Source organism: Alligator sinensis, unplaced genomic scaffold (assembly GCF_000455745.1).
Source record: "Alligator sinensis unplaced genomic scaffold, ASM45574v1 scaffold404_1, whole genome shotgun sequence".
Classification (NCBI taxonomy): Eukaryota; Metazoa; Chordata; order Crocodylia; family Alligatoridae; genus Alligator; species Alligator sinensis.
Window position 1 is genome coordinate 3,700,210 of NW_005841839.1, and position 26,280 is coordinate 3,726,489.

At 50.3% G+C, this 26,280-nt stretch overlaps 1 protein-coding gene across 1 annotated transcript; it reads right to left on the reverse strand.

Moving 5' to 3' along the window:
* Nucleotides 1–3,657: 3,657 nt before the first annotated feature.
* SMIM22 (small integral membrane protein 22) lies at nucleotides 3,658–9,972 on the reverse strand. Its single transcript, XM_014520062.2, has 4 exons — nucleotides 9,834–9,972; nucleotides 7,209–7,383; nucleotides 4,943–5,028; nucleotides 3,658–4,069 (listed from the first exon to the last, which is right to left on the reverse strand). Exons 2-4 carry the CDS (start codon nucleotides 7,342–7,344, stop codon nucleotides 4,022–4,024), a joined length of 270 nt encoding a protein of 89 aa, XP_014375548.1. The 5' UTR covers nucleotides 7,345–7,383; nucleotides 9,834–9,972; the 3' UTR covers nucleotides 3,658–4,021.
* Nucleotides 9,973–26,280: the final 16,308 nt, after the last annotated feature.

Sequence of the window (26,280 nt, forward strand, 5' to 3'; positions counted from 1 at the left end):
GGATTTTCACCTTTTGTGTGTGCTAAGCACAGAAATATACCCTGTGTGGTTCCTTCCCTGCTGCTTTGCCCTGCCCAGTTCTAAAGGTCTCTGAGATTCCTGCATGGTATGTATCCTCCTTGCCACAGGGAATGGGGGAACAAGGAGGGGAGAGTTCTTGGCTGTGAAGCAAGCTGGCACCCAGAGCTCTGTGAAAGATCACAATGCATCTGTTTGCTGCTCTGCCTCTCCCTTTGCAGCCACTGGGGAATGGAGCAGCCAGGTATAGTGAGCACCTCTCCTGTCCTGCAAAACCCTCAGGCCGCAAACTCCATCACTCCCACAGCCTTTCTGCATGGTGCTATGCTTCCTTTGTGCTAATCCATACTCTAGCAGCAGCAGGCGATGCATGTAGTTACAGTCCTTTAGCCTGCAGATGGCCATTAGATGAGGTGGATAAATGCTGGTTTATTAGTGGATAAGGAAAGCCAAAACCTGGAAGGAGAAACCTGAATGTGCTGATCTATTAGCAGTCTCACTAGTGACTCCAAATCATCACCCTTTAAACCTATCAGCCCTCCCTAATGTTCTGCTCTGCTGCTGACCACCTTTCTTGGCCCACACACACATCCTGTCTCCTATTTAATGGCTTGTCAGATGGCAGTCTGGCTGTTGCTAATTGTCCATCTTCCACTTCTGAAGATCCTTTTAATGTAGGGGGTGGCAACTGTCTTTAGTTTGTGCTAGTGCCTGGAGTCTAGGACCAAATGCCAAGCCCTCTCCCAGCAGCAGGTTATTAGGGAAATTTTTCCACCATGTGCAGCCAAGGGCACTTTATCCTTTCTAATGCTCAGAAGTGGGGCTCTGCAAGAAGTCACCCTGTTCCCTGCTGTGACCAGGTAGCCTGCACTTTGCTTCCACTGCTGTTGCTGACACTGGCAAGAGTTTGTGTCTGTCACATGAAACCTCTTCCATTGCCCCTCTCTTCCACCCTGTAGGTGGTTCGGTCCTTTCCATGAGGACAGCTCCACTTGTTCTCAGTTTCTGGGCAAGGAAGTAATGGTATCCTAACTGCCCAGCTGGACCCCTGCCCCTGCTCTTAAGGAGCTTCTTGGTTGAATCCCAGCAGCCAGGCTGTATTTGTGCAGAAACTGGCAATTCTGGAATCTCTGGGCACCAATCAGTGGAACTCATATTGCTTGATTCCTGACCTTGGACAGGGGCTCTGGTCTGGCAGAAGGCAGGCATTGCCCTGAAGAAGACTGCAGCAATGGTTTTCTAGCTGGCACCAGAAGCATGTTGCAACAACAGGACAGTGGCACCATTAACTGGTCCTGGAATGATCATGGGAAGGAGGAATCCTAAAAAAGGGGGCAGGAAGGGAACTTAAGAGAGCAACTAGTCCAGTCCTCTGCCTCAGGCAGGAGCATCCCTGTCTAAGCATCTCCTCCAAAAGGAAAGAGAAGGGGAGAGATTGCTTGTTATATGTGTATGTCAAGACCATTTCAGGCTGAGCATTTAGTCCATCATCATCCTGTGAGGACAGCCAGCCAGCCAAGTGAATAGTATTCTCTGGGCATATAACAATCTATGCTTACCCAATGTATCCAAAGGGTTTAACAGATCTTCCTAGCCAGCTGATCTCCACACTAAGCATGTGTTTTATTGTAATCACAAGTGTTTCTTCTTGAATTTGGCTCTGAAAACAAAGTATTTATATACAGTACAGATTGTTGGCTTGAGATGCTCAGGATGACTTCAGCATGCTACAGTTGGGTTCTTTCAGAAGTGTTAGTAGATACATGGAGGGCTGGGTGGGAGAAGACAGTCAGGAAGGCAGAGAGAAGTTGTCAGCAGGAAGGGTGTCCCCATACTTGCACCACTCCTGGAGCTTGACTCTAGCTAGCCTGCAAAGCTCTGGTCATAAGGCATTAATTAGCAGCAATGGGCCGAGTCTCGGAGAGGGAAGGCTGCTGAAACCGGCAAAACTTCCAAGCAAAGGGGCTCTTAAATTATCGCCAGCAGTTTGGAGTATGCCTTCCATTGCAGCAGGGGGAGAGGGCTTGGGATTCAGCTTCCACTGCAGTGGCAGAAGGGGCCCTTTTGTATCCTGTAGGTGATGCTCTCTGTACTGGCCCAAGCGAGTGCTAAAGGGAGCTATGAAAAGCTGGATGGAAAGAGCAAAGGGTACTGCATATTGGATGTGCTGGGCAGCTGTTGTACAGAGATTATGCCCTCAAGGGTGCTCAGGAAAAGGGGAAAGGATCTAGCATAAAATGAAAAAAGGGAAAGCCTTGTTCAGAAGGAAGAGAAGCATGTTCTTTGAACTCCCACATGGTCCCTAGAGGCTGATTTTAAAGGGCCTGTTGGAAAAACCAGAAGCCATGTTCCTGCCCAGAGCAGTCCTTTCACTGACTGGTTTCCCTGTGCTTTGTAAGGCAGATTCAAACCCTTTCAGCAGCTGCTCTCTGCCACATGGGATACTGGACAAGATGGACCTATGGTTTGACCCAGTGAATGGCAGTTCTTATATTCTTATGATTTGCAAATGGGGAGGAGGGGGGCTAAAAGGGACCTGTTTACTAGTTGTGTGCTCTGCAAGTTCCTAAGTGCTGGGACTGAAGGTTTGTGGCAAGTTGGCCAAGGAGGCAACAGCTGGTATTACCAGCTTGTCATGTGTGGTGGGTTATTTTTCTACCCAAGACAACCTTTTAATTCCCTTTGTACCCTCCAGAGCATGGCGTTGTCTCTGCTCCAGCCTGCACCTCCTTACTCAGAGCTGGGGCTCTCTGCTAATATGGCGGACACTGGGATGTGCGCACACTGCCTTTTCCATGGGCACAGGGGCTGAGATTCAGTCTCCAACAGTGGCCAAATAAGGTTTGCTTTGGAGGAAGGGGTAAAACCCCTGCAGTATGCCCTACTCTATCAGTATGGTGGGGGAGGCAGATTCTCTTTCCCCAGGCTGCCCAGCTCATGCCCTGCAGCAAACAGCTCTCATTATACAACTGTCAATCACTGTAGGGCTAGGGACAGACATTCAAAAAGCCTGAGCCTGAATGGCTTTAATTTTTGCAGGTTAGTCTAACCTGGCCACACTAAATCAGTTTATAACCCAGACAGACATCCCAGAAATGCGGGGACATGCCTGGATTGGCTCAGGCTAGAAGCCGGGAGTCACTAGAGCAGCCCTCCCTTTGTTTCCACAGGGCAGAGCTGCAGGGGCCCCAGCAGGATTCCCCCCCAGCTGCCCAGCAGGGAATGTTTATCACCCCTAACTCAGTGTTTATCAGCTCATTAAGAAAACAAAGCCTCTCTCCATTAATTAATGGAGCTCTTCTTTTAACAGCTCTTCCAAGGAAGGACATTAAGCTACCTGTTGATTAGCTCCAAAAAGCCTGTCTGCCTCTGTCCTCTCCCATAGCAAGGACCTTAGCCAGTGTGTGGTCTGCTAGCTAATGCTGAAGTGTTTGTGTAAGGCAGAGGTGATGGAGGAATAATCCCTGCTTAGCAGGGAGAAGCCAGGCAGATGCTCTGTGCCTGCAAGTTTCTGCCAGAGCTGCAGCCAGAGATCAGAGAGCATGCTGGAATGCTGGGGGTGTCTGGTTTATCTTAAACCACCAAGGGGTCTGGGACAGACATTGCATAAACATTTTGAGCCAAACCAGTTGAGTCTGATACTACATTCAACCAGGTTTCTCTCAAACTAGTTTATGTGCACTGAACATCTGTTCTGTTACAGATTTAAACCAGTTTCTGATCACTTAAACCAGTTTATGTGTAATGTCTGTCCCTAGCCCCAGTGGATGTCAGCTATATTCAGTGCTTGATCTTCACCATTATAGAGAGAGAAGGAAGAGCATGTGCTGCAATGGAGCTGTGTGTGGCCAAGACCCCAGCCAACTCCAGCAGGTCTGGCACTCACAATTAGTGCAAAGTCCAATCTGCAAGAGATTTCTTTGTAGCAAGAAGAAGCCAGCCAAGAAGAGAATCCATTGGGTTCGCAATCCATGTGTCCTAGGGTTTGGTGGTAGGGGGTGGGCTATGGCTCCATGCCCAAGTTATCAATGCCCACTTTGGTCCGGGGAATCTAATTGGGGAAAAAAACACAAGAGGGAAAGTTTGCATAAATGCTCATGGAACTGGAACTGAATGGCTTTCACGCTGAATAAATTCCCATGCAATGGCATGGACCGCGGACACCAGTTTCATTTCTACGCCATTGTTCATGCTATAATCCAAATAGAGTATTGCTTGTTTGATTCAAGAAGATAGGATCATGTCAGTCACTTGGGCACAAGGCTGCCTTCCCCACCTCTCCACCTGTGCTGTGAAAAGCCTGAGTCTTTGAAATAAATTCCTCTTAGCACCTGGCAGGCAAAGATGATGAAACCTACTAGCTCCTGAGCCAGTTGTGGCCTGTGAGCTGCTTTATACCCAAAACCTGCTGTGGAGCACACTCAGGTTCTAGAGAGGACAGAGCTAGCACACACCGTGCAGGCTTCAAGACTACAGCATGGTGCAGCCCTCTGCCTCCAACCTCAGCTGGTCTTGGCCATAGTAGATAAGACTTCCTCAGACTCAGTAGATTCTGTAGTGTGGATGGCTGCCCAAGTGGCAGGGTGTTTTAGTCCCACTCCCCAGCAGCAGCTTTTCCTCTTGTTCAATGTCTGTGAACTAACATTTGTCAAGTGTTCAACCACTGTGGCTCAAGTCTGCAGCACCTGCAATCCCCAGTGATCTCCCTGTCACTGAGTAACCAGCCAGGGGCTGCTTAGTTTATGACATGGGACATTCATCCCAGCATGGCTGTAGGTGGCTGCTTAAGTGTGTGAGATGGGGTAACACCATGAGAGCAGAGGAGGTTGTGCAGAGTCATGCTCTCTGCCATGGCATGGCATGCTGCATGTCACTTGCACCACAACCTGTGCTGAGGCTGAGATGGAGAGGGACACTGCATTACCTTCTTGTGTCTGGGGGAGTCACAGTCACAGCAGCAGCAGCAACAACAACGGATAAGAGCCAGGAGCACCAGCAAGAGCACCGTACCTGCAGCAGAATGAAGTAATTGTGTCAGCTGATAATCTGTCTGCTTGTCGGCCCCTCACTGGGTCGGGCCCTGGCAGGGACTGCACTACCATAAGTTCAGCTTGATGTGTGCCTCACAAGTTACCTTCAAGCCATGGCCCCTGGTGCAGCATCAGAAATGTATGCTTGTTGTAGGGGCCCTTTCTGTGGGGGCATGCTGAGTGGGGACAGTGGTTTGCCCACAACTCTGCTGTGAGTTGGGGAGGTGGAGAACGAAGAATCCCCAAGGTGGACAAAAGAGCAAGAGAGCAAGAAAATGTTCAGGAAGGGCTTGGAGGGGAAGGTTCATGGGGATGCACAGGAAGCTTGGGGCAGGAGAGAGGAAGCAACAACTTGGCTTTCACAGCTGGAGAGGGGAGAGCTTCAGCAGCGCGACTGACTAAAGTCAGTGGAAACAAGCCAGGAGCCAGAGGAGGACCGTGGGCCACCCCAGAAACTGCTCCAGAGTGGTAAGGATGTTGAGGCAGGAATTGCCGGCCGGGTGTGGGGGCTTTGTCTGGATCTGTGTGTTTCTGAAGTCTTGACTGGGTCATTTCTTTTTGCTGATGTGTGTGTACACGTGCTGTGCTGGGGTGGGTGTATATGCATGCGCATGTATGTGCATGTGTGCATACACATGCTGCATTGATGGTTATCACAAGCCCTTGAAGGGTAAAACTGTAACTGTAAAGTGCCCACCAGCCAAAGCCCAGGGAGGGGGTGTCTGAGCTAGGGGTAATGTGAGGGACAGCACAATCTGTCCCTGGGGCAGGCAGTTGGACGGCAGGTCCTAGCTCTGCTGAAGAGTTGCCTGACAGAGGACCTGCACCCGAGAGTGCACCTAGAGACCCCGAACCAGGGGTCAGTGCCTGGAAGCTGGTCAGTCCCCAGGGACTTCAAATGTATGGGACCCAATGACCTGTTGCTGTTGTTGTAGCATGGGGCCGAAGCACAGTCAAAGCCAGTATGTGTTACTGGAGAGAGAAAGGAGGTGAGGAGCACTTTTAACTGAGACCATTAAACAAGACAGGCATTGTCTGCAGGGTTCATGGACTCATATGTCTGCTTCTCTGACACTGGTCAAGGAAGTTAGTCCTCTGAGGGAATGGTGGGGGACAACCCTCATGAGGAGGCAGCTCCAGCCCTATCTAAAGGCCCTGCTTTGGCTAAATCTCAATGTGGATGCTCTTCTTGGTGAGTCCAGTTCATTCGGATTAATTTACACCACTTCTTGACTGACTTGAGTTAAACCTGAATAAAACAGAATTAGGCAGACTAGGAAGGTCCAAGCATATTTTCATGCCTGCTTCAATAAGCTGCTGTAAAGGGACACTGAAACGTTTACACCAATGCAGCTTTTATGTCAGCCAGTTCTGAGAGGTGAGACGCACACGTAGCCGCTTCCCATGCACATCCTCCACATCAAAGAAATGCCCCCAGAGCAGTCATTTGGGCAGCCCTTGGCAAGCCAGCAGTTTGATGTGGCATTTTTCTCATGTTAATTTGATTCCACGCAGCTCAGAGGATGCCAGGCTTCCCCGCACCTCAATCTACTTCACCTCTGCGGTGACCTGTTTCCCATTTCAAGCTTTCATTTGCTGCAACCCTGAGCATTGTTGTGTTTGCTTGGCTGACTGCTGTTTAGAGTCATTTGACTGCTTATCTGCAGAAAGCACATCCTATTTTCCTGGAGACCTTGATTCATTCCGTGCTCCAAGTTCCCCAGCTCAGTTAATATTTTTCATGGCCTTCTGGTGACCCTCTGTTTACTATTAGACCATTTTTCCTGGCAGTATTGCTCCAAGAGAATTGGCGCGTGGGGACTTCATGCATTATTAACAGCACCATTGTTTCTTTATGAGTCCTGTCCCATACCACAGCCTCATCCTCTGTACTTGAAGCCCTGCTAAAAACAGCTGTAAGAAGAATAATCACTCACACAGTTTTCCTGGGCAGAGGAATAAGATGTTTTCTTTCTCTGTGAGAAGCGTGCAGGAAGCCACCCCTCACCTTCTGTTACTGGGCAGTCACACCTCAGGAGTTGGCCTCTGCCTCCCAGGGCCTGTGCCCCTGCACCGCGGTGCAGGAGTGCAGCAGCTGGATGTGTGAGTCCCAAGTATCCACCAGCATGTTGAGAACAGCCAATTTAGCCCCACACTTACCAATGAAGATGAAGAAAATGGCAAAAGCAGCAATGTCCCAGTCAGACTGGAATGGGTTTTTGCTTGCCAGCTTGCTCAGAGCATCATTGATCTGGTTTTCCAATTCATCTCCAAAGCTTTGGCCTCCAGACCCCATTTTGTTTTATCCTTTTCAGGGTTTTCCCAGATATCCAATCTACAGAGAGAAGGGAGGGAGGCTTGGTGTTGGTACCTGGCTCCATTAGGCAGCCTGCCCTGACCATGAAGAGACTCCCACTGTCTTCCTCTCTGGGGCACCAGACAGCTACCCCTGCTGGGGTCGTTTCCCTGCTTCAGAAGCAGCACCCTTCTAAGGCACTGCCTCCAACTAGCGCTACGCACTGTGATCTGCATCTGTCATTGCAGCTCCAGGAGCTTCCACTCTAAAGGGGTGTCTGAGAAGGGTCTAAAATGGATTAACCAGCCCTCACAATAATATCATGGGCAAAGAGCCCATAAGCAGCAGACTAGAGCAGGAATTCTGTTTCTACCTGTTTTCTTTGCAAAACCGAATGCTGTTGGGAGGAGTTGCCATGTTGATTCATTGGAGAAGACTGGGCTCCGTGGAGCCCCCAGCCCCCTCAGTCCACAGCAGCGCACCCTCCAGCAGCGAAGTGCAGCACAAGCACAGGGGGGACGTACCGGCTGTGCTTTCTGTGGTGCTCAGTGTCACTCCGTGGGAAAACCTGGCCATTATTTGAACTTCCCTGCCTCATTTCTCTTCCCCTCTCCATCCTCTTTCTCTCCCCTTTCCCTGTCCTTGTGCCACTTCCTTTTTTTTCTCTCCCTCTCCACATTTCCTCCTTTGCTGCAAAACCCAGTTCCCCTCCCTAGTTAAGTCTGCCAGCTGCTAAGATGATTATCCATGAAGTAGGAGAGGTGGACGTGTGCCCTCTTTAGACTTCAGAGTGAACATTATGTTTGATGTGTGAAGGTGGCACACTTTTCTGAGATGTAGTTTCAGGTTGTCAGCTCCCTGAGGAAGACTGCCGGGCATTGCTTATACTCATGTCTGGAAGGCTTGCTTTGCAATCATGAGGACTATTCCCTACAGGCCTGGTATACACACCAGAGAGACTGTGGTGGGGGTGTTGGTATCACTGCCCTGGGCATTTCAGGTGGGAATGGGTGCTGAGAGGTGCCAAAACCATACCCAGAGCAAACCACCCCATGCCCTACATGCATGACTAATACTCCAGCTGTAAGCCCCTTCTGTCCTAGTCACTAACATCCACTTCCAGTTGTAAGTGTAGCCTCCTATTGCTAAGGCAGAGCCCACGCACTCCCCGCCAGAAGAGGCTGTAGTGCAGCAGGTGGAGAAGTGACTAGAAGATATCACCGAGGCAGTGGGAGAGGCTGGACAGTCCCTCCCTGTACAGGACCAGGCTTCACTGCCATGAAGAGGAGCCTCAGCTCTCATTTGCAATTGCATTTCTAGCCCTTTTTTTCCTTAGCAGGCTCCTTGAAAATGTCACCAGCTGTGACGGCAGAAAGGAAACGGCAGCCAACTGCTTCCACAATGAGCTGCAGAGTGGAAAGGGACAAGAGACTCTTAACTCTCCCCCCACATACACCCGCACTGGGGGAAGCTCACAAAACTGTTTCCCTGGCCCTTCTCCCAAGCCCCAGCCTTGTCCTAGGCCAGGGAGAGATAAAGATGTGCAGGAATGGCTTAAAGCATAGAAGCAGGAAGGGATAGACTTCAGCTGCCCTGTACGTCAGCATTTCGGCCCTCTTGGAGGCTGGGCCAAGGTACACTGTGGGAGGTACTGAGCAGCAGGTTGTTTGCAGTACTGCTATGACTGTAAGGGCCCCTCCACCGCCTTGGTCTGCAGCCAGCATCCCTGGGAGTGCCTATAGCAGCAGTTCCCAAACTGACAGATTGCATACCACCACTTTAAAATGATACAACCTTAAGTACCACCAGCAAATTTTTCAGTTCAGCCTTAAGTACTACCAGCAAACTTTTGTCATATAAAGTATTTATAATAAATCTATTAACATGTAACACTGACAGGTTGTCTGTGTACCACTGGTGGTACATGTATCACAGATTGGGAACTGCTGGCCTAAAGGATGAATCAGGGAGCTCTCTTTATTGATGGCTGCCCCAACACCCCACGAGTAGCACAAAAGCTGGGCCCAAGCTGAGTCCTGCAGCCTCCCTCTCTCCCAGTTGCATTTCCTGCTCAGTTCGAGCCTGGCTCCTCCCTGTCTTCTGCTCAAGGGAGACCTGCTTACACAGGACTGCCCCCTCCCCCCAGCCCTGCCCACCTCCACAAGAGGGGACCTACTTCCCACCTAGCTCCCTCCCTGGCCCTCCTCAGCTTCCCGGCCCCTTGGCACAACCCCAGCACTGTCACTTCCCATGCCTGTCCCCCTTACAGACCTGCAGCCCACAGCCGCACGCAGACCAGTGCTGCCTGTGAAACCAGGGACAGGGAATCTGGCTCCTAGGCAGTACAGAGCTTGGCATATGAAGAAGTAACTTCAGCTCCTGGGTTTGCTTGTGAGGCAGACACAGCCAGCACCCAGCTTGTGGCTGGCACAGATGCAAAGGGGAAAGGGACACCTGGGGACGGGGCAGCTTCTGTGAGAGAGTATTACCTCAGGGCTTTTGTTGAATGTGCTTCTCCTCTGGCCGGCCCCTCTCTGTGGAATGATCTCTGTTCCCTGGGCTCCACTTCCTGGTTCCTTATTGTGCCAGTTGCACAGGGATGTTGGTGTGCATCTACCTGAGTTCCAGGAGAGAGACACACCCCTGCCTCCTCCCCCAGCCCTTTCAAGAAGGAAGTGGTTGTAGGGAAGAGGCAGGCTGTTCTGCTTAGTCCTTGCAAGGTTCACCTACAAAAGGTGCCATTGACAGGGTTGTCTTGGTGATTTTTTGCCTTATGACTGGGTGTTCCCTGGCTTTCTAGGCATTGGATGCACCAGCGCACGTATGAGAAAAGTGCCCTGTGGTTCATTCCGCACAGGAGGTTCTACTGTATCGAACAGGACTAGGACTGGTGCTTGGAGTTCCCCATCCTCAGTAGATGTTCAGCTAAAACTGAAGTTCTTGTCCCAGGGTTGTGATCCAAAGTTACAGGCAATCTTTGCAGGATGCAAATGACTGCTGTTGGACACAAGGGGTGCCGACAGACTTGCAATTACCTGCTGTAACTCATGGCGCTTCACAGAAAGTGCCATGAGTTACAGCGACTCCCCCCAAAGCAGATGTTCACTGTTTGTTCAGAATGCAGGGAAGGGGGACAGGATGGAACTCCACTTTCGAGCCAGTCCAGCGGGTGTCTGCAGCCTCTCTCCCCTATCCCTGTCGCCTGCCTCCCAGCTCAGGTGCTGTCTGCAGAATGGGAGGGGGAAAAGACAGAGGAGGGAGCTCTGGTCTGGGGCTCCCCCAGCCAATGCAAACTTCAGGGGGTTCCAATCCACCCACTCCAGTGCAGGCTGGGCAAACCCCAGACCAGAGCTCCCTCCCCTGCTTTCTCCCCCTCCCATCCTGCAAACAGCAGCGGGGGCAGATCTGGGCTGTATCAGCCTAGCCTTGCTCACGTGCAGGGACAAACAGAAGTTAATAAAGGCACTCCACTTTGGAGTTAAATGGCGGTTAATTTGTCGCACAATTGGGCACTTTTAAAGTGCTCTGCAGCCATTCACTTCTGTCCAGGCAAAGCTGTAGAGCATTTTCAAGAGGCTGATTGCATGACAAATATCACTTCTGTCAGCGAACATGGCAGAGATCTGATGTGGGTCCTTGCAATAGTGTATGGGTGCAATCTTAGTCAGGCTATAGGACCTCCGGGGAACAGGGGTGCAGATCCAGGGATGGCTGGTCCCAGTGCTGAAGCAGTTGCACAAAAATGATATGCCTTATGGTTAGTAGGCCTGTAAGACAGGCTTGCCACAGATTCCTTATGTGATCCTGGGCAAGCCACTTAGGCTCCATTGGCTTCTACCACTGCACTGAGGCAGCTCTGGGCTTGTTCCCAGTGCCTGCTTTCAGCTCCATTGGAGACCAACGGCTTGAGAGAAGGTGCTGCGAACAAGCCTGGAGCAGCCTAACTGGTGAACTTCTATGTCAGAAACGTGCCTGCAGCCTCACATGGATGTGGGCTGCTCTTGCCAGGACTAACCATTGCAGAGATAGAGACAAGCCCTCCATACCTAGTTCCCCAGGTGCAAGATGAGGATGATAGCATTGCCCTACCTCACAGGGCTGTTGGCAGAAGATCTGTTAGGCTGTGAAGGTCTCAGATCCTATTGCAAGGGGGCTAGGCATGCACATAAAGTGAAAGAAACAGAGACTTCACCAAGTAAAATCTGATATGAAAGAAAGACACGTGGCTTGTGGAACTCACTGCAACAAGGTCAGTGAGGTCAGGAGATGTAGAGAACAACTGGACGTTCCTACAGACAACAAGATCACGCAGAGCTACAAGAATAAATACCAAGAACAAGTAGGCATTCTGGATGGGAAACAAACCCTCATGCTGCAGGGCAGGGCCAAATGCTGACTTGTTGGGTGAATATCCCCTGTGGCCTAGCTGTCCCACAGGTGCACTGCTGGCTGTCTTGCACTTTCCCTGGAAGCACCTGGTTGCAGTAAGTGTCAGAGACCAAAGCCTGAGCTAGGTAGATCCTTGGGCTTGTCTCATCTGGTGATTCTTATGTTTGTTCCTATGTTTAAATAATAGGGCTAATGTCCTCCCTTCAAGGTGGTAATGCACTGCATGCTCATCCCTGCCCTTTCTAATGTGCACACAGCAATAAGCTACTGAATAAAAGGGATTGGCCAGAACCCCTTTGTGTCACTTGAACCACCTGTGAACAGCTTCCTCACAGCAGTGCCCTGCCTGTGCCTGGTGGAGAAGAAGCATCCTCATGCAGGAGTGGCACTGACATGCCAGGGAATGTGACCGACCAGGGAGCCCCTTGTTCCCACTGTTCTTCAGTGCTACTGCAGTGCATTCCCCCACTTGGAGCTGTAATGTGAGGTCTCAGACTCTCCCCCACACGCAGTGTATCAAGGACTGGCATATAACTATCCTGTCTTGGCGCCCAGCTCCAAGAACTCTGTCCTAGTGGTTTTCCATGTCATTGCCACCATACTCAGGTAACCCAACACCCTCCACTGAGGGCTTAGATTGGAGAGATGTAACCTGCTGTTCTTCTTTATGACTGGGCAGGTTCTCAGAGCCTGTCTCCAGTAGATGGCCCCATTACACCACACTTACCGACCCTGCCACAATTGCTGCAGTTTAGCCCTCTGTGCATGGGTGACATGGATGTATCATCTCTCTATGAGGTGCCAGCCAGTGTTGCCCCTTGTCTCTCTCCTCTCCTCTGTTTGGAGACATTAATTCCTCCCCCTCCCACAGTTCCTGTCCCTCCTTCCTTGCAGGAACATGCTGGTGTACTTGTACTTCTCACAGTGTTTGACTTCTCTCTTGGGTACTGAGCCAATGCATCACAGGGCTAGTGCAGGACAGTGGGTCATGCACATCCTGCACATAAATCACACAGAGCTGCTTCAGCTAAGCAGATACTGAGTTGAATAGAAAGGCAGTATGTTCCAGAGGATAAAGCCCCTGGCTGGGACTCAGGAAACTGTTCCTGGCTCTGAATCTAAGTGAGCGAGCAGAGACTTATTTCCTGCCTCTGTTTCCTCTCACATCCTTTGTCTGTTGTGATTGTAAGCTCTTTGGGGCAGGACATTTGGGTTATTATGTGTAATGTTGGGGCTGCTCAGTGTTTCTGCCATATAAAAGCTACTAATAAAGTCTGTATGAAGCAATGGAGACCTTTGGTATGTCTACACTGGCTTGACACCACTGCTGAAACTGCCACCAGAAGATAAGCCTCATTCTGCTCCACACTCCCATGCCCAGACCTGAGGTGGGGAAGACGATCTGGGAGGACCTCACCACTGCTGCTCGCAAGATTTCTGTACCTGGCCTATAGGAGAGGTGAAAGGGTTGCCCTCAGAGCATCCTTGCTGGGTTCTGTCTTGGTTCTGGGTTTCTAACGAGTAGGCAGAGATTATTTTTGGTGGCAGTTTCAAAAGCCAGTGTACACATCCCCGGTGTCCCTTAGTGCTTCTGTGAGACAAAGTGAATGGATAATGCAGACCCAGTCACTGCACACTGCAGTTTTACCTAGCTCCGTGGCCAGTTACTGGCTTGGCTGGTGACAAGCATGGTTTCTTGCATGCTTGAAGCAACAAGGCAAATAAAAATGTTTAATTCCCATCAGAGGTCTAGTCTGAGTAACCATTGTCTTCCCACTACCAATGTAACACAGTGTTTATCAAGGAGGTCAGGACCCTTTCGTGAGATCCATTCCTCAGGACTCACTGTGATGTAGGGCAGGGGTTGTCAACCGGGGGTACTCATACCCCCAGGGGTTCTTTGAAATGTCCCAGGGGGTACACAGGGGTGGGTGGGAATGGAGTGCCGCCATCCCACGCTGCTGCCTCGCAGGAACAGGGCTGGGGTGGGGCGAGAGCAGGGCTGCACAAACACCTCGCTGCCACTGCTCACCACCCCCACTTGGCATCCCGGCACTTGCCACCTTCCCCCCGCCCTCCGGTGGCCAGGGGTACACTGCTCCACATCCGGCTGCCTGGGGGTACAATGATCGAAAAAGGTTGAAAACCCCTGCTGTAGGGCACTTCAGCATGCTGGTAATGCTGCTTGTTATCCTGCAAAACCCTGGGCAGGATTCTGGTGAGAGCCACCACCAAGCTGGATTGTTCTGTTGTGTGGTTCGCCTCGGCACAGGAAGATGTTCTTGCTGCCACAGCTATGTCTTTCCAGGGCAAGCCACTGGTACTCACCAAGTTCAAAATACCCTGCCACCCCGCAGGTTTCTGTGTCCAGTTACATTTATTGCAGGGAACATGAAAACGAGAACAAACACAGTCAGCTAACAGATCAGGATTAAATGTATATGGAGAATAACCAAGCAGAGAGGAATGGCTTTCCAGTCTAGCTTCTTGGACTTGATGGATTCCAGGCACAAAGCATAGGAAACAGAAGGAGCTCCTCAATATGCAGATAGAAACCCCTTCTACTTGACAAACAAGCAGGGTGTGGCTGGGTCTTCTGGGTCCCTCTTGGGTATTTGGACCCTTTTTCCTATCAGCCTTTGTTCCTCATCCTACAGTTAAAATATCCCATACAGTAAATGGATATTCTATTTCTTAAGTCTGCAGCTCCCAAAGAAGCTGGGAGTGGTGATGGTTAAATGCAAGAGGGCTTCTTCAGAGTCTGGGGCAGACCCCTCTTTCTCTAGTCCCCTATGTCTCTGTCATGTCCCCAGCTTCCCCCCTAACTCATGCTGCATCCCTGGAAAATAGTGAAATCACCCCACCCTGCTGTTAGGCAATTAGGATTTGCTTTGTTTTGCAGACTCCAAGAGTTTTAATCCCTTGCCAAGAGTTTTAACACATTCCTTGTGGTCACAGAGAGCCCGATCAAGTCGTCTGAATTCTAGTGTTGGAGTTTTAGTGTTGGATCTAGATCAAATCTACTAAAGTCTAGTCCCCTGCTCTAATGATTAAGCCATGCTGCCTTCCTGAAAAGCCACCTAAGCTATGTCCTCATTTGAATGATTGACAGTAATAAAAACTTACTCCTAAGTGTTTAGCAGGAAACATCATTTGGAGCTTTGGTGGCTTGTGCAAAATTATAATGGCTTGTGATGTTTCTCTCAGCCAGGGAAATGGGCAGCAACCACCTGCTTAATTTGCCTGGGAGACATCAGCCTGGGATCCATCCAGGGCTCAGTCCCAGCCTTGAAGTCTGAGAGGCTATTTGACAAGGGTGTATATACCCTCACAGGATCTGGTCTCATTGAAATCCTCACGCTTTAAGTGCTGTGGGAGAAATGTCAGCAACACCATAGCAAGGAAGTTTGTTGTCTGGGGCAAGCCCACAGCAGCAGCCCACTCTCACCCTGTGCACAGATGCAGGGGGCACATGCCCTCCCATGCTTGCTCGGGAGTGCACGCAGAGGCGGGAGACACCCTCCCCCCATCCCTGCATCCCCCCAAATGAGCCACTGACATCCTGCACTCAACCCCAGCCCGTTGGCACCCCTTCACTTCAGTGTCCAGGTGCTCACCTCTGCTTGCTACAGTACTGAATGTCAGGGTCCAAGGAGATTTTTTATACCAGGCCCATGGCAAGCTGCTTCCCTGCAGAGAGAGAAGTGATGGGTGAAATGAGTAAGGGAGAGGGGCACTAAGGCCAGGATGCTTTCTTTACTGTGCCTATATTGAGGGTGAGTGATTCATTCCTTGCCATGTCTCAGAACCCAAAGCAGCAGGCACCAGAGAGATGCACTGGGAAGCAATGAGAGAACTGCAATTAGCAGCATCAGAAGAGGAAATAAGTCACTGGTGCCTGCCTGGGAGGTGGGGAGCGGGGAGGTGAAGAGTGCCATAAGCAGAGTCTGAGCTGTATCTTTGTGAGGAAGCAATTCAAGCCCCTACAGATCTGGACTCTGATTCCTTTCATGTCAGGTTGCCAGTCAACAAGCATGAGGAGGACAGGATGAGAGCCCACAAATGAGCTGCTACAAAATGACCCCCATAAGCAACTAAATCTTAGGAAACAGGGGTCTCAGCTTTGTTACAGCACGAGTGATCTACACCTACCGAACCCTTCCTCAGATCAAGTGAAAGCAGCCATGCTATTAAACAGCACCAGGGCTGCACAGACCATTTGCAACAGCAACACAAAGTCATTATCTTAGCAGCACTGAATTATTGTGCCCCACTAAACTGTGTGTCAACAACACTCAAACTTCAACCTCTCCCATTACAGGCCAGTAAACCCAGGTAGAGATTTTGTGTGTTGACAGGAGTTGGGTCAGCACAACATTCCAGTTCTACCTCTAGCTGATGTTGCTGTGAAGACAAATGCTAAGAACAACAGGCCAGACCATCAGCTGGTGTAAGCTAGAGAAGCTCCATTGAAGTCAGTGCAGCTGTACCAACTGAAGATCTAGCCCAAGGAACTAGGATGGCGGCCTGGTCAGAGAGAAATGCAGGTCTTTGCATTTGCATGCTGAATACAGAAGAGTCTGGAAAGATGCTAGCAGGCTTGAAAGGAGTATCTGCCCTGAGAGATGGCATTGTAGCAATAGCACCATCCCACTCTGCCCCCTTCATTAGTGTGTCACAATGGCTAGGGACAGACATTCAAAAAGCCTAAGCCTAAATTGATTCAATCTTTGCAGGTTAATCTAACCTAGCTAGGCTAAACTGGTTTGTAACCATTCAGACATCCCCTCTGGACTGAAGAAATGCCGGCACATGCCTGCAGTGGCTCAACCTAGAAGCCAGGGGGTGCTAGTACAGCCCTCTCCTCCCTTCCACAATACTGAGCTGAGCAGGCGTGGCCAGGCCTAGGCAGGACACTGATTAGGGAGGGGTCCTCCCCCCTCCCCCCTCCCCCCCCTGCTGTTGACAGCAGAACATTGAGTTACACATCAGGTAGTTACACAGGGAATTGTTAGCATTTGTTAGCCCATCAAACAAAAGAACAGCCTCTCTCATTAGTTCAAGCTCTTCTTAAACAACTTTTGCGAAGGAAGGAACGGGAGATATTATGAACTACCTGTTGATTAGCTCCAAAAAGCCCTAAGCAGACACTGTCCTGTCTGCCTTTGTCCTTTCTCCCACAGCATAGATCATAGCCAGCATGTGGTCTGCTAGCTAATGCTGAGAGGTGTCAGTGTAAGGCAGAGGGGAGGGTAGAATCCATGCTTGAGCAGGGAGTGGGGTGGGGGGGGTGGTGAGCAGAAGGAAGCCAGGCAGATGCCTGCAGTCTCTGCAGGAGTTCTAGCCAGGGAGCAGAGGGGCAGAGCTAGCCCTGCTGGGCTGGAGCAAAGAGCAGAGTTGCAAAGCAACTGGGATGCTGGGGGGCTCTGATTTAACTTAAAACACGAAGGGGTCTGGGACAGACATTGCATAAACCAGCTTGACCCAAATCAGTTAAGTCTGATATTACATTCAACCAGGTTTATCTCAAATCAGTTTCAGCCATTTTCAAACTGGTTTATGTGCTCTGAATATCTGTTCTGTTACAAGTTTAAATCAGTTTCTGATCACTTAAACCAGTCTATGTGTAATCTCTGTCCCTAGCCAATATATACTGCTGACTGCAGCTAGGATCTGTTCTGAATTGGAATTGATTTCTAATCTCCAGTTGGTTACAGCTGGCAAACAACCCTCACTGATGGGGCTGCAGAGACCCTCTGAGCACTGGTTTGACTACTGGGGCTGCTACCTGTAATAGAAAGAGCCCAGGCAGGACCAAGCTGGGTTTGTGATTAAGAGACATCCTGTGATCTGTAAAAGGACTGCACTTGATGTGAGATCTTTGGTAGGCAGCTTTCACAGGACCCCACAAAGTTGGCACAGATCTCTGGAGAATCACACTGCAAAGGAACACTACTTTGTGCGCATTGCATGGTCAATAGTGAACACATTTGTTTGAACTCCTGTCAGTAGGAGCTGGGGCTCTCACAGAACTGTCCGTATAAGATAAACATGTTTGCTTGGGTTAGAAGTTGGATGAGAGCCTGCCAAGCAATGTCCAAGTGGTGCTGGTGTTTCAGTAAGTGATGTTCTTCCCTTGAAGTTGGGATTAAATAATGACCTGGCCCAGTGACAGTGTGGCTGGTGGTACCATTACTCTGTGTAATCTAATGAGCCAAAGCAGCTTAGCCTCTCAATTTAAACTCCCAAGATGCTTCTTTGCAGAGGCAGTTTTGTCAATCCTTAATTGCAGGACAACTTCCAGCCTAGATCACTGCACCCTGCCTGCCTAAAGCCTCCTCAGTCAGACACAGCATGTCCCAAGTGGGTGTATTATGGAAGTGTATGGTGCGTGTCTCATTAGTGTGTTAAACCATGTAAACAAGGAATGCATGTATATCCTGGTCTGTAGCACATCACAGCTAGGGATAGACAATACACATAAACTGGTTTAAGTGATCAGAAACTGGTTTAAACCAGTAACAACATAAGTTTAGTGTACAAAAACATGTTTCAAAATGGCCAAAACCAGTTTGAGATAAACCTGGTTGAATGTAGTATCAGACTTAACTGATTGAGCTCAAACCGGTTTATGCAATGTCTGTCCCAGACCCCTTCCTGGTTAAAGTTAAACCAGACTCACCAAGCATCCCAGCAGGCTCTCTGGGCTGGGCTCTCTGCTCCAGCTGAGCAGGGCTGACCCCGCCCCTCTGCTCCCCAGCTGGAGCAGGGACAGGCAAGGATGGGGGTCTGGCCAGACGCTGGCCCCAGAAGGGAGCAGGAAAGAAGTTTATTCTCCGATTCCCTCCCCTGTCCCACCAGCACAGACCTGCACTTCTCTGGCTGCTGAAGCTGTGGGTGCATGGCCAGCCCTGGCAGTAGCCTGTCCTGAACTGGTCAGGGGGGGGCTTAATCCCCCTCTCCCTGTCCCACTTGCAGGGACCTGAGCTGGGTCCACTGGGCGCTCCCCTCTTGCTGCTGCAGTGGAGGGGCCAGGCATGGCCAAACACCAGCAGCCATGGCCCCTGAGGCAGAGGGGGCAGGGATGGGGATTATTTCCCCCTCTATACCCATTACCCCCAGGGGACCGCAGCTGGGATCTGTCCACCCCAACTGCCGCTGCTGCTCCCTGCTTGGGGCAAGTGGCAGAATAAGCCCCCTCCTACCTGCTCTGCTGGATGCCCCCTCCCCTCTTGATGGGGACAGCAGCCTTTGTCAGGATGTCCGTGGAGCACGAGACTCTTCCCATTGGGGACCATGCTGCAGTGCAGGCAGAGGTGCCGCAGACTGTGTGTCAGCATCGGGGCTGAGAGGGCCAGAGTCCCCCAAGCCCTTCCCAGCACCACCACCACTGCACAGTCCGCGGCAGCTTTTCTCATCCCGCAGCACAGCCCCCAGCTGGGAAGGGGCTCGCGCTCCGGGAAACCGTGATAGAGACTGCTGCCCCTGTCATGGTTGCTCCCCCCTCACCGCTCCAGCGGCTGGGCAATGGTGGGACCAGAGGCTGGCTGGCAGGGCCCCTTAGGCAGGGAATGGGGTTACTCCCCCTCTGTCCCTGGGGGACCGCAGCAGGGTCTACCCACCCCAACCGTTGCTGCCACCACTCGCTCTGTGCCCAGGGCAAGAGGCGAAATAAGCCTCCGCCAGAGGGAGGGGACATCAGAGGGAGGGGGGCAGGAGGGGGCTTATTCTGCCACTTTCTGTCTGTCCCTAGCCCACTTGTCTTAGGCTCTCCATCCTTTGAGAGTCCACTTGTACTTTCTGGGGTCCTGTACACATAGACATGAGTGGAGTGAAGATGCCCCTTGAGGGCTGGCCTGTATTTAGAAAGTGCTGCTGCAGAAACTGGTCTACCTTTTTTCCCTCTCTTGACAGTAGTTTCTGCTTCTACTGCTGTTCCTCAGTGGTTTTCATTAAAAAGGTGTAAAAACAAGTTTGAAATTCAGGACACAGTGCTTGGTTCTTACGTACATATAAAGATTCTGTTCTTTTCTTTTCTTGTGCGTGTCACTGAAAAATATTGTATTCCTGTGGGGATGCTGCTACATAACCATGGAAATATAATATGGAGGTGTAATTTTCATTATTGCACAGCAAGAAAAATTCACTGAGGACTGTTCCTAAAGCTCCATGTCCTCCAGAACAAAAATCTCCTTCACATTCATCAAACCTTCAACTGGATTTCATTTCTGTATGGGAAAGTGCCTAATGCAGTGAAGGGACAAGGAGGGGCTGAGTTTCAACTCCAGATTGAGTTGGCCAAAATGAGGTTTCCAGCCTAGGGCTCGAGCGTACACGAGGGTCAGATATTGGGTTTGGATACTAGTTCAGTGATACCAAAATCTTGTGAGCACTTAACCCAAGATTTTGACCCCAACTATTCCTGGCTCAGGTATTAGGCATCCTAATGCTGTGGGTGCTTAATAAAGTAAATAATAAAGGATGCTGGCTGGAGTCTTTGGACCCATACCAAAGCCTTTAGAAGTCAGTAAGAATTGATCTGTGATTGCTCTTTGGGTCAAATTCTGCATTCATGATGTCTTAAGGACATCAGTGGATTTGGCTTTCAGTGCTCTAGGCCAGTGGTTGTCAACCAGGGGCATGCATACCCTTAGGGCAGGGATAGGCAACGCCTGGCACAGGTGCCAGAGTGTGGCACTTGAAGACATTTTGCTTGGCACGCATGCTTTTGGGCAGATGACAAGGAAGGGGCTGGGGCTACATAGCCATAACAAGGATCGGGCCCTTCATGGTTCCCCCACCATCTGCCCCAGGCGTGCCAACATGTTACAAGTTGAAGTTGCAGGTGTTTTTGGCACTTGGCCCAAAAAAGTTGCCGACCCCTGCCCCAGGGGTACTTAAAAAACTTGTAGTGGATATGGTGGGGATCCCGCCACAGCACACACCCTGGCGGAGGCCCAGATCTATGCATGGGGTGGAACTGGCTGCTGCTGCACACTGTGCTTTGTGCACCACTCCAGCTGCCCCAGGAATGGTATGACACTACGTGCCTGCCGCCACCAGGCTGCGCCATGCCCCCTGCCGGCCTGGTGGCGGGACACATATGACGTTGCACCACTTCTGGGGCAGTTGCAGTGGCACACAAAGCCCAGTGCACAGCATCAGCTGTCTCCGCACCACAAACAGATCGGAGCGGGGGTGGGGAGAGCATGCGCCCCTCCTCTCTCTGGGTCTCTGCTGGGGTGTACACAGTGGCGGGAGCCCCCCTGCCGGATGAGCTGCCCAGGCTCCAATTGTCCCACAACCCGACCCAGCCTGGCCAGGGCCCCACTCACCCCAGCCCCTACCCCTGTCTGTGCCCCACTCCCTCCCTCACTGCACGGGCCTTGATTTGCCTCTCCCTCACCATGGACCTTTCCACTCCCCCACAGACTTACCTGTTGGGGGCGTGGACAGGAGGTAAGTGCATGCATGCATGTGTGCACTCAGTCCCCCCAAATAATTTTAATATAAAGAGGTACATGAGCTGAAACTTTGAGACAGAAGGGATACACCTGTTAAAAAAGGTTGAAAACCCCTGCTCTAGGCCCTCTGTGTCCTGACTTGAAGGCTCTCTGAGTGCTGTTTTTAGAGTTACTTCTTCCCATTTGAACTGTTGAGCCAGAAGAAGAGAAACATCCGTGGGGGCAGACCTGAACACAAGCAGTCATTACACATGGGTGATCTCTCCCAAGGTCCAGCATGTGTTGATGGGTTTACAATGGGGGTCGACAAAGCCCTCCCTAATGCCAGATCCTGTTTCTCTATTTATGAGTTCTGGGAGACAGGTTCACTGTTTGCCTGTCTCTCAGGGTTGCCAGGCTAGGATGATCTGATATGACAGTAGACAAGGTGATCTGACAGGCTGTTTATTGCACTTCAGTGTCCCATCTGAGTGGTGTTTCACACCTGTCTGATTCCATCTCCCAAGCCCTGATCAGAAGAAGTGAGGAAATGCCCCAGATGGCCTGGTATTTACATGGTGAACTGGAGACAGGCTGCTGTCTAGAAGGTGACAGTCTCAAAGTCTCTTCCCCCATTGCAGAGTAACCCAGGCTGGACTGTCATTGCCAGGGTGGTTTTTACTTCCTTCCTGCATTCGGGCCTCACAGAGGGAGAGTGTGAAAACCCAATATTAGTGCATAGCAGCATGGGTCTATTTCCCTGAGTCATAACATTTAGTGCTGCAATCACAAGCTTTGTAGGATTCTGCTAAGCTGTCCTGATGTTATTCAGGCTCCCTGCTTCAATGGCAGCCCACAAATAACCTTGGAACAGAACAGGGCAGCCTCTGCTCCCTTGCATGAGGAAATCATCCTGTTATTTCATAGTTTCGTAGATGTTAGAGGCTAGAAGGGACTTTACAGATGGCCAGGAAAGACTGCTGGGATCAAATGACCCCAGAAAGATGGGTGTCAAGACGCTTTTGGTAGATTGCCAGGGTGGGTGACTGTACCACCTCTGGAGGGAGCCTGTTCCAAACCCTCGGTACTCAACTTGTAAAGAAGCTTTTCCTTATGTCTGGCCTGAAGCAATCTTCAATCAGCTTGTGCCCATTATTTTTTGTCCTCCCCTTGGGGACCTTACTGAACAGATGCTCCCCCAGGCCTTGATATACTTGTAGGCTGCCACCAAGTCCCCTCTGAGTCTTCTCTTCTCCAGGCTGAACAGCCCCAAGTCTTTCAGCCTCTCCTCGTATGACCTGGTCTCTAGGCCTCTAATCATGCATGTGGCCCTCCTTTGGACTCTCTTGAGCTTCTCCACATCCTTCCTGAAGTGCAGTGCCCAGAACTGGATGCAGAACTCCAGCTGCGGTCTCACCAAGGCCAAATAGAGAGGGAGGGTGACATCCATAGCCTTGCTCGAAATGCCTCAGTAGATGCATGCCAGTGTTTGATTCGCTCTGCCAGCTACAGTATCACCTTGGTGGCTCATGTTCATTTTGTTGTCTATCACAACACCCAGGTCTCGTTCAGATGTGGTGCTAGCAAGCGTAGCACTGCCAAGTCTGGAAGTATGTTGTGGATTATTTTTCCCCAGATGGAGCACTTTACATTTCTCCATATTAAACTTTACACTTTACATTTCTCTGTATTAAACAACATCAGGCTAAGGTCCATCCACCTCATGAACCTGTCTAAGTCAGCCTGTATTGCCACCCTGTCTTTGAGCATGACCCTCTGTAGATCCTCTGTAGTTTAGTGTTGGCAGTGAACTTTGCCAGTTCGCTTTTAATACCCAAATCCAAATTGTTGATGAACATGTTGAAAAGCACTGGCCTGAGTACTGAACCCTGAGGGATGCCACTGGTCACCTTCCACCATGATGACTCAGTTCTGTCCATAAATATCCTCTGGTGTTTGTGTTTGGTGGGACACTGAAGATGTTGTGTGCTGTGTGTTTGGTGGGATACTCAAGATGCTCCTTTCTCCAGCCCTATAGATAGATGGCTGGTACCCAGCAGCAGCAGGATGGAGGTGGCTAGAGTGGAAAGACACATGGATAAAAGCCTGGTTGGTTTCTGCTTCAAACCTACAGAGAGCCAAGCTTAAGTCTATAGTTGGTCCTCATAGTATACCCCACTCGACATCATTTCCCTGGGCTGGGCTACATACTATGCAGCTATCCATTACAGGAAAGAGGCTTTGACCATAGTGAGCAAAGCAGTCATCAGAGCAGAGATGCCGCTGGCCCATTTCTTTTGACTTCCTTTGGATTTATATTCCTCCAGGCCTCTTGTTTTCAAAGCTTGTTTCCCACTTCAGGGGCAGGGCAAGGAAGGCCAGGTTGGACCCACGGATTTTTTGAATAACCTTCAGGGAAGCATTCCCACTCTGTTTTTCATCCTTCCATCTGCTAACTGGTTGGCCAGTGCTATTGTGATGCCCCCATCTATTAGGAAGTGATACCAAAGAACGGAATTCACATAAAGGCACAAGTGTTGCTGGAGTATCTGCTGGAAGCCTTGCAGGCTGGGTTCTCTTGGTGCATCCTGCTCTCTCTGGAGATTTATCCCATGAGCAACATCCACAGGACTGTGCTGCCCCTAGAGAGAGTAGATTGGTACCTTGATGCCTCCAGGAGTTCTTACGGGATGGAGATTGCCCCAGATACTGTCAACTGATGTTTTAATGACTGAATCCTTCTCTGATTTCAGGAGTCAGTTTGCCTTTGGCCTAAATAATGAACACTGACCCTATAACTATATCACAATTCAGGGGAACAAGCTTGCAATTTGGAGTGGTGACTTGAACAAAACAATAAACTCGACAGGTCTAATTTCCCCAGCTCTGGAAGGGCTCAGTCAAGAGAGGAATCCAGCTCTGCCAACAAGACTCAACATCCATATGTGCCCTGAAAATATCCACCTTGATGCTAACAAACAGTGCAATCCACCACAGTGAGTGTTTGGAGGGGAGGATTTGTGGAGAATATACTGGTAGGATCCCAAGGTTTTTTATTAAGCATCAACACTTCCAGATCCTCTCTCCTGTTGTATGAAATATATCTGTTTCACGAGCAAGCCACAGCTCTGAGAACCAGCCTTCCTACCTCCAGAAATGCTTTACAAATGTCTACCAATTCTTTTGAATGCATCAGCAACACATTATTACTGTCCCTGTTTAGACAAAGGAAAACTGAGGCACTGTGATTTGGCCTTTGAGGGCTAGAGAGGATGCCAGATAAGATGGGATCTGTGGCCCATCCAGATCTCATTGCTGAGTAATAAGCTGACCAGGGTGGTAACAGCATGTTAGCTGTCTGCATGCTGATGGGATGCCTGGTGTTATTGCAACCACAGTACAGTTAACAAGAACAGGCAATGAAGCCAAAAAGGGGGCAATTCAGTCAGAAGAAACATCAGTGGTCATGCAGAGGCAGATCCTGTGCCTTTCTCCACTATATTCTGTCTGCACCTTGGTTGGGTCATGAGCAGTGAGATCAAGCAAACAAGTGCAAAGGGCACCTTGGTTTAAGTTTGCTCTACAGCCCCTGGATCTGGCTGTACAGGCACACAGAGCCAGTTACACTGGATCTGTATAAATGTGCCTGGGAGGGGGCTGCTGGTGCTGGTGTGGATCTTGCCAACACTCAAGGGGTGGGAAGTGCATGCCCTAGGAGCATGGCCTCAGCAGCTGGGGTCTATCAACCCTGGCACTAGGGCACCACCTTAAAGATCGTGCTGCTCAGAGGGAGCCCCAGGATGAATCCTTCTCTGATCCTTCCCTGTAAATTCAGCATCACTAATCAGATACCACTAAATGAGAATGCTGCATTGTTGTGCTTGGCTTGGACAGCCCATCTGCAGGCTATTGAGAGCAGCTTAGGTTTGATTTGCCGTCTGAGACATTGATCACAGTACAGATCAATCAAGATGTTTCAGAAGAGAGCACTTGCAGCCTTTCCAGTGGGAGAAGCTATTGCAAGAGTTGGCTGAACTACATACAGATAATTTATCTTGGCATCCCCAACCTTTCCCCCCCCCACCCCACCCCCCCGGTTTCTACACCCAAAGCCTCACCTCATAGCCCCTGAGATCCTTGTTCTCCTGTATTGTTCTCTGTGGTACACAAGTTGTGCAGCCCCCACTTACCCCATTTCCAAGACCCCATGTTGTAAATGTCTCCCATGAATCCCCCCAGTATGGTCAAGGAAGAAAATAACTCATTAGCCTCCTCTGCAAAATGACAACACTCCTGAAACATTCATGAATTCAGCCTGCTGCATGTCGGCCATCCCCCTCCTCTGCCCTGACAAGCTCTCTCCCTGGCAGAGCAATGCTCCTTCTCAGTCTTTAATTAATGGCAGAAGTAACACAAGATGGAACATATGTGCTTTATAGTGCTTGCTACAGATGGGTACTGGCTTTCAAGATGATAGGAAGTGCATGAGAGCTGCCTTTCTCTCTCTATGCCCACCCCCAGCCTTCTACTGGGGACAGCCAAGGGCTTGAATTTATCACTCATACTTGTTCCTGGGTAGTGCCACAGGATTAGCCCAGCAGGATCTGGCTCCTGGGAGTGATCCTGTGAAACCCTGAGCAACCATGACCCCAGTTGCAGTGAGCAGCAGTGTTGAGGCTGATGGTAACCAGAATGTGGCATCTAGAACCTCCTTATAACAGGGAGAGATGTGCTCTGGGGGTAAGAGGAGCACTTTAATTAGAGTGGCTCCAAGAGTTCAAGCAAACAAATTAAATATATGAGATTCTGATCTCTAACTAAAGCGCCCGCAGCGTCTCAGGTATCAGTGTCCCAGCACTTCAAAATGGCAGTGGGGGCACATTTAACTAAAGCTTGTTGAGCAAGCTTTAGTTAAAGCACTCCTGCCGCCATTTTGAAGCGCTGGGACACTGATACACAAGACGCAGAGGCTGCTGGAGCATGCTAATTAGCACACTCCAGCAGGCTCAATTAATCACATGTCTACGGGCACTTGAAGTGGTTAAAACTCCAGCAGTGCTGTTGGTGACCCAAAGAGGCTGCAGGGCAGGTATAAGGGCTCTGC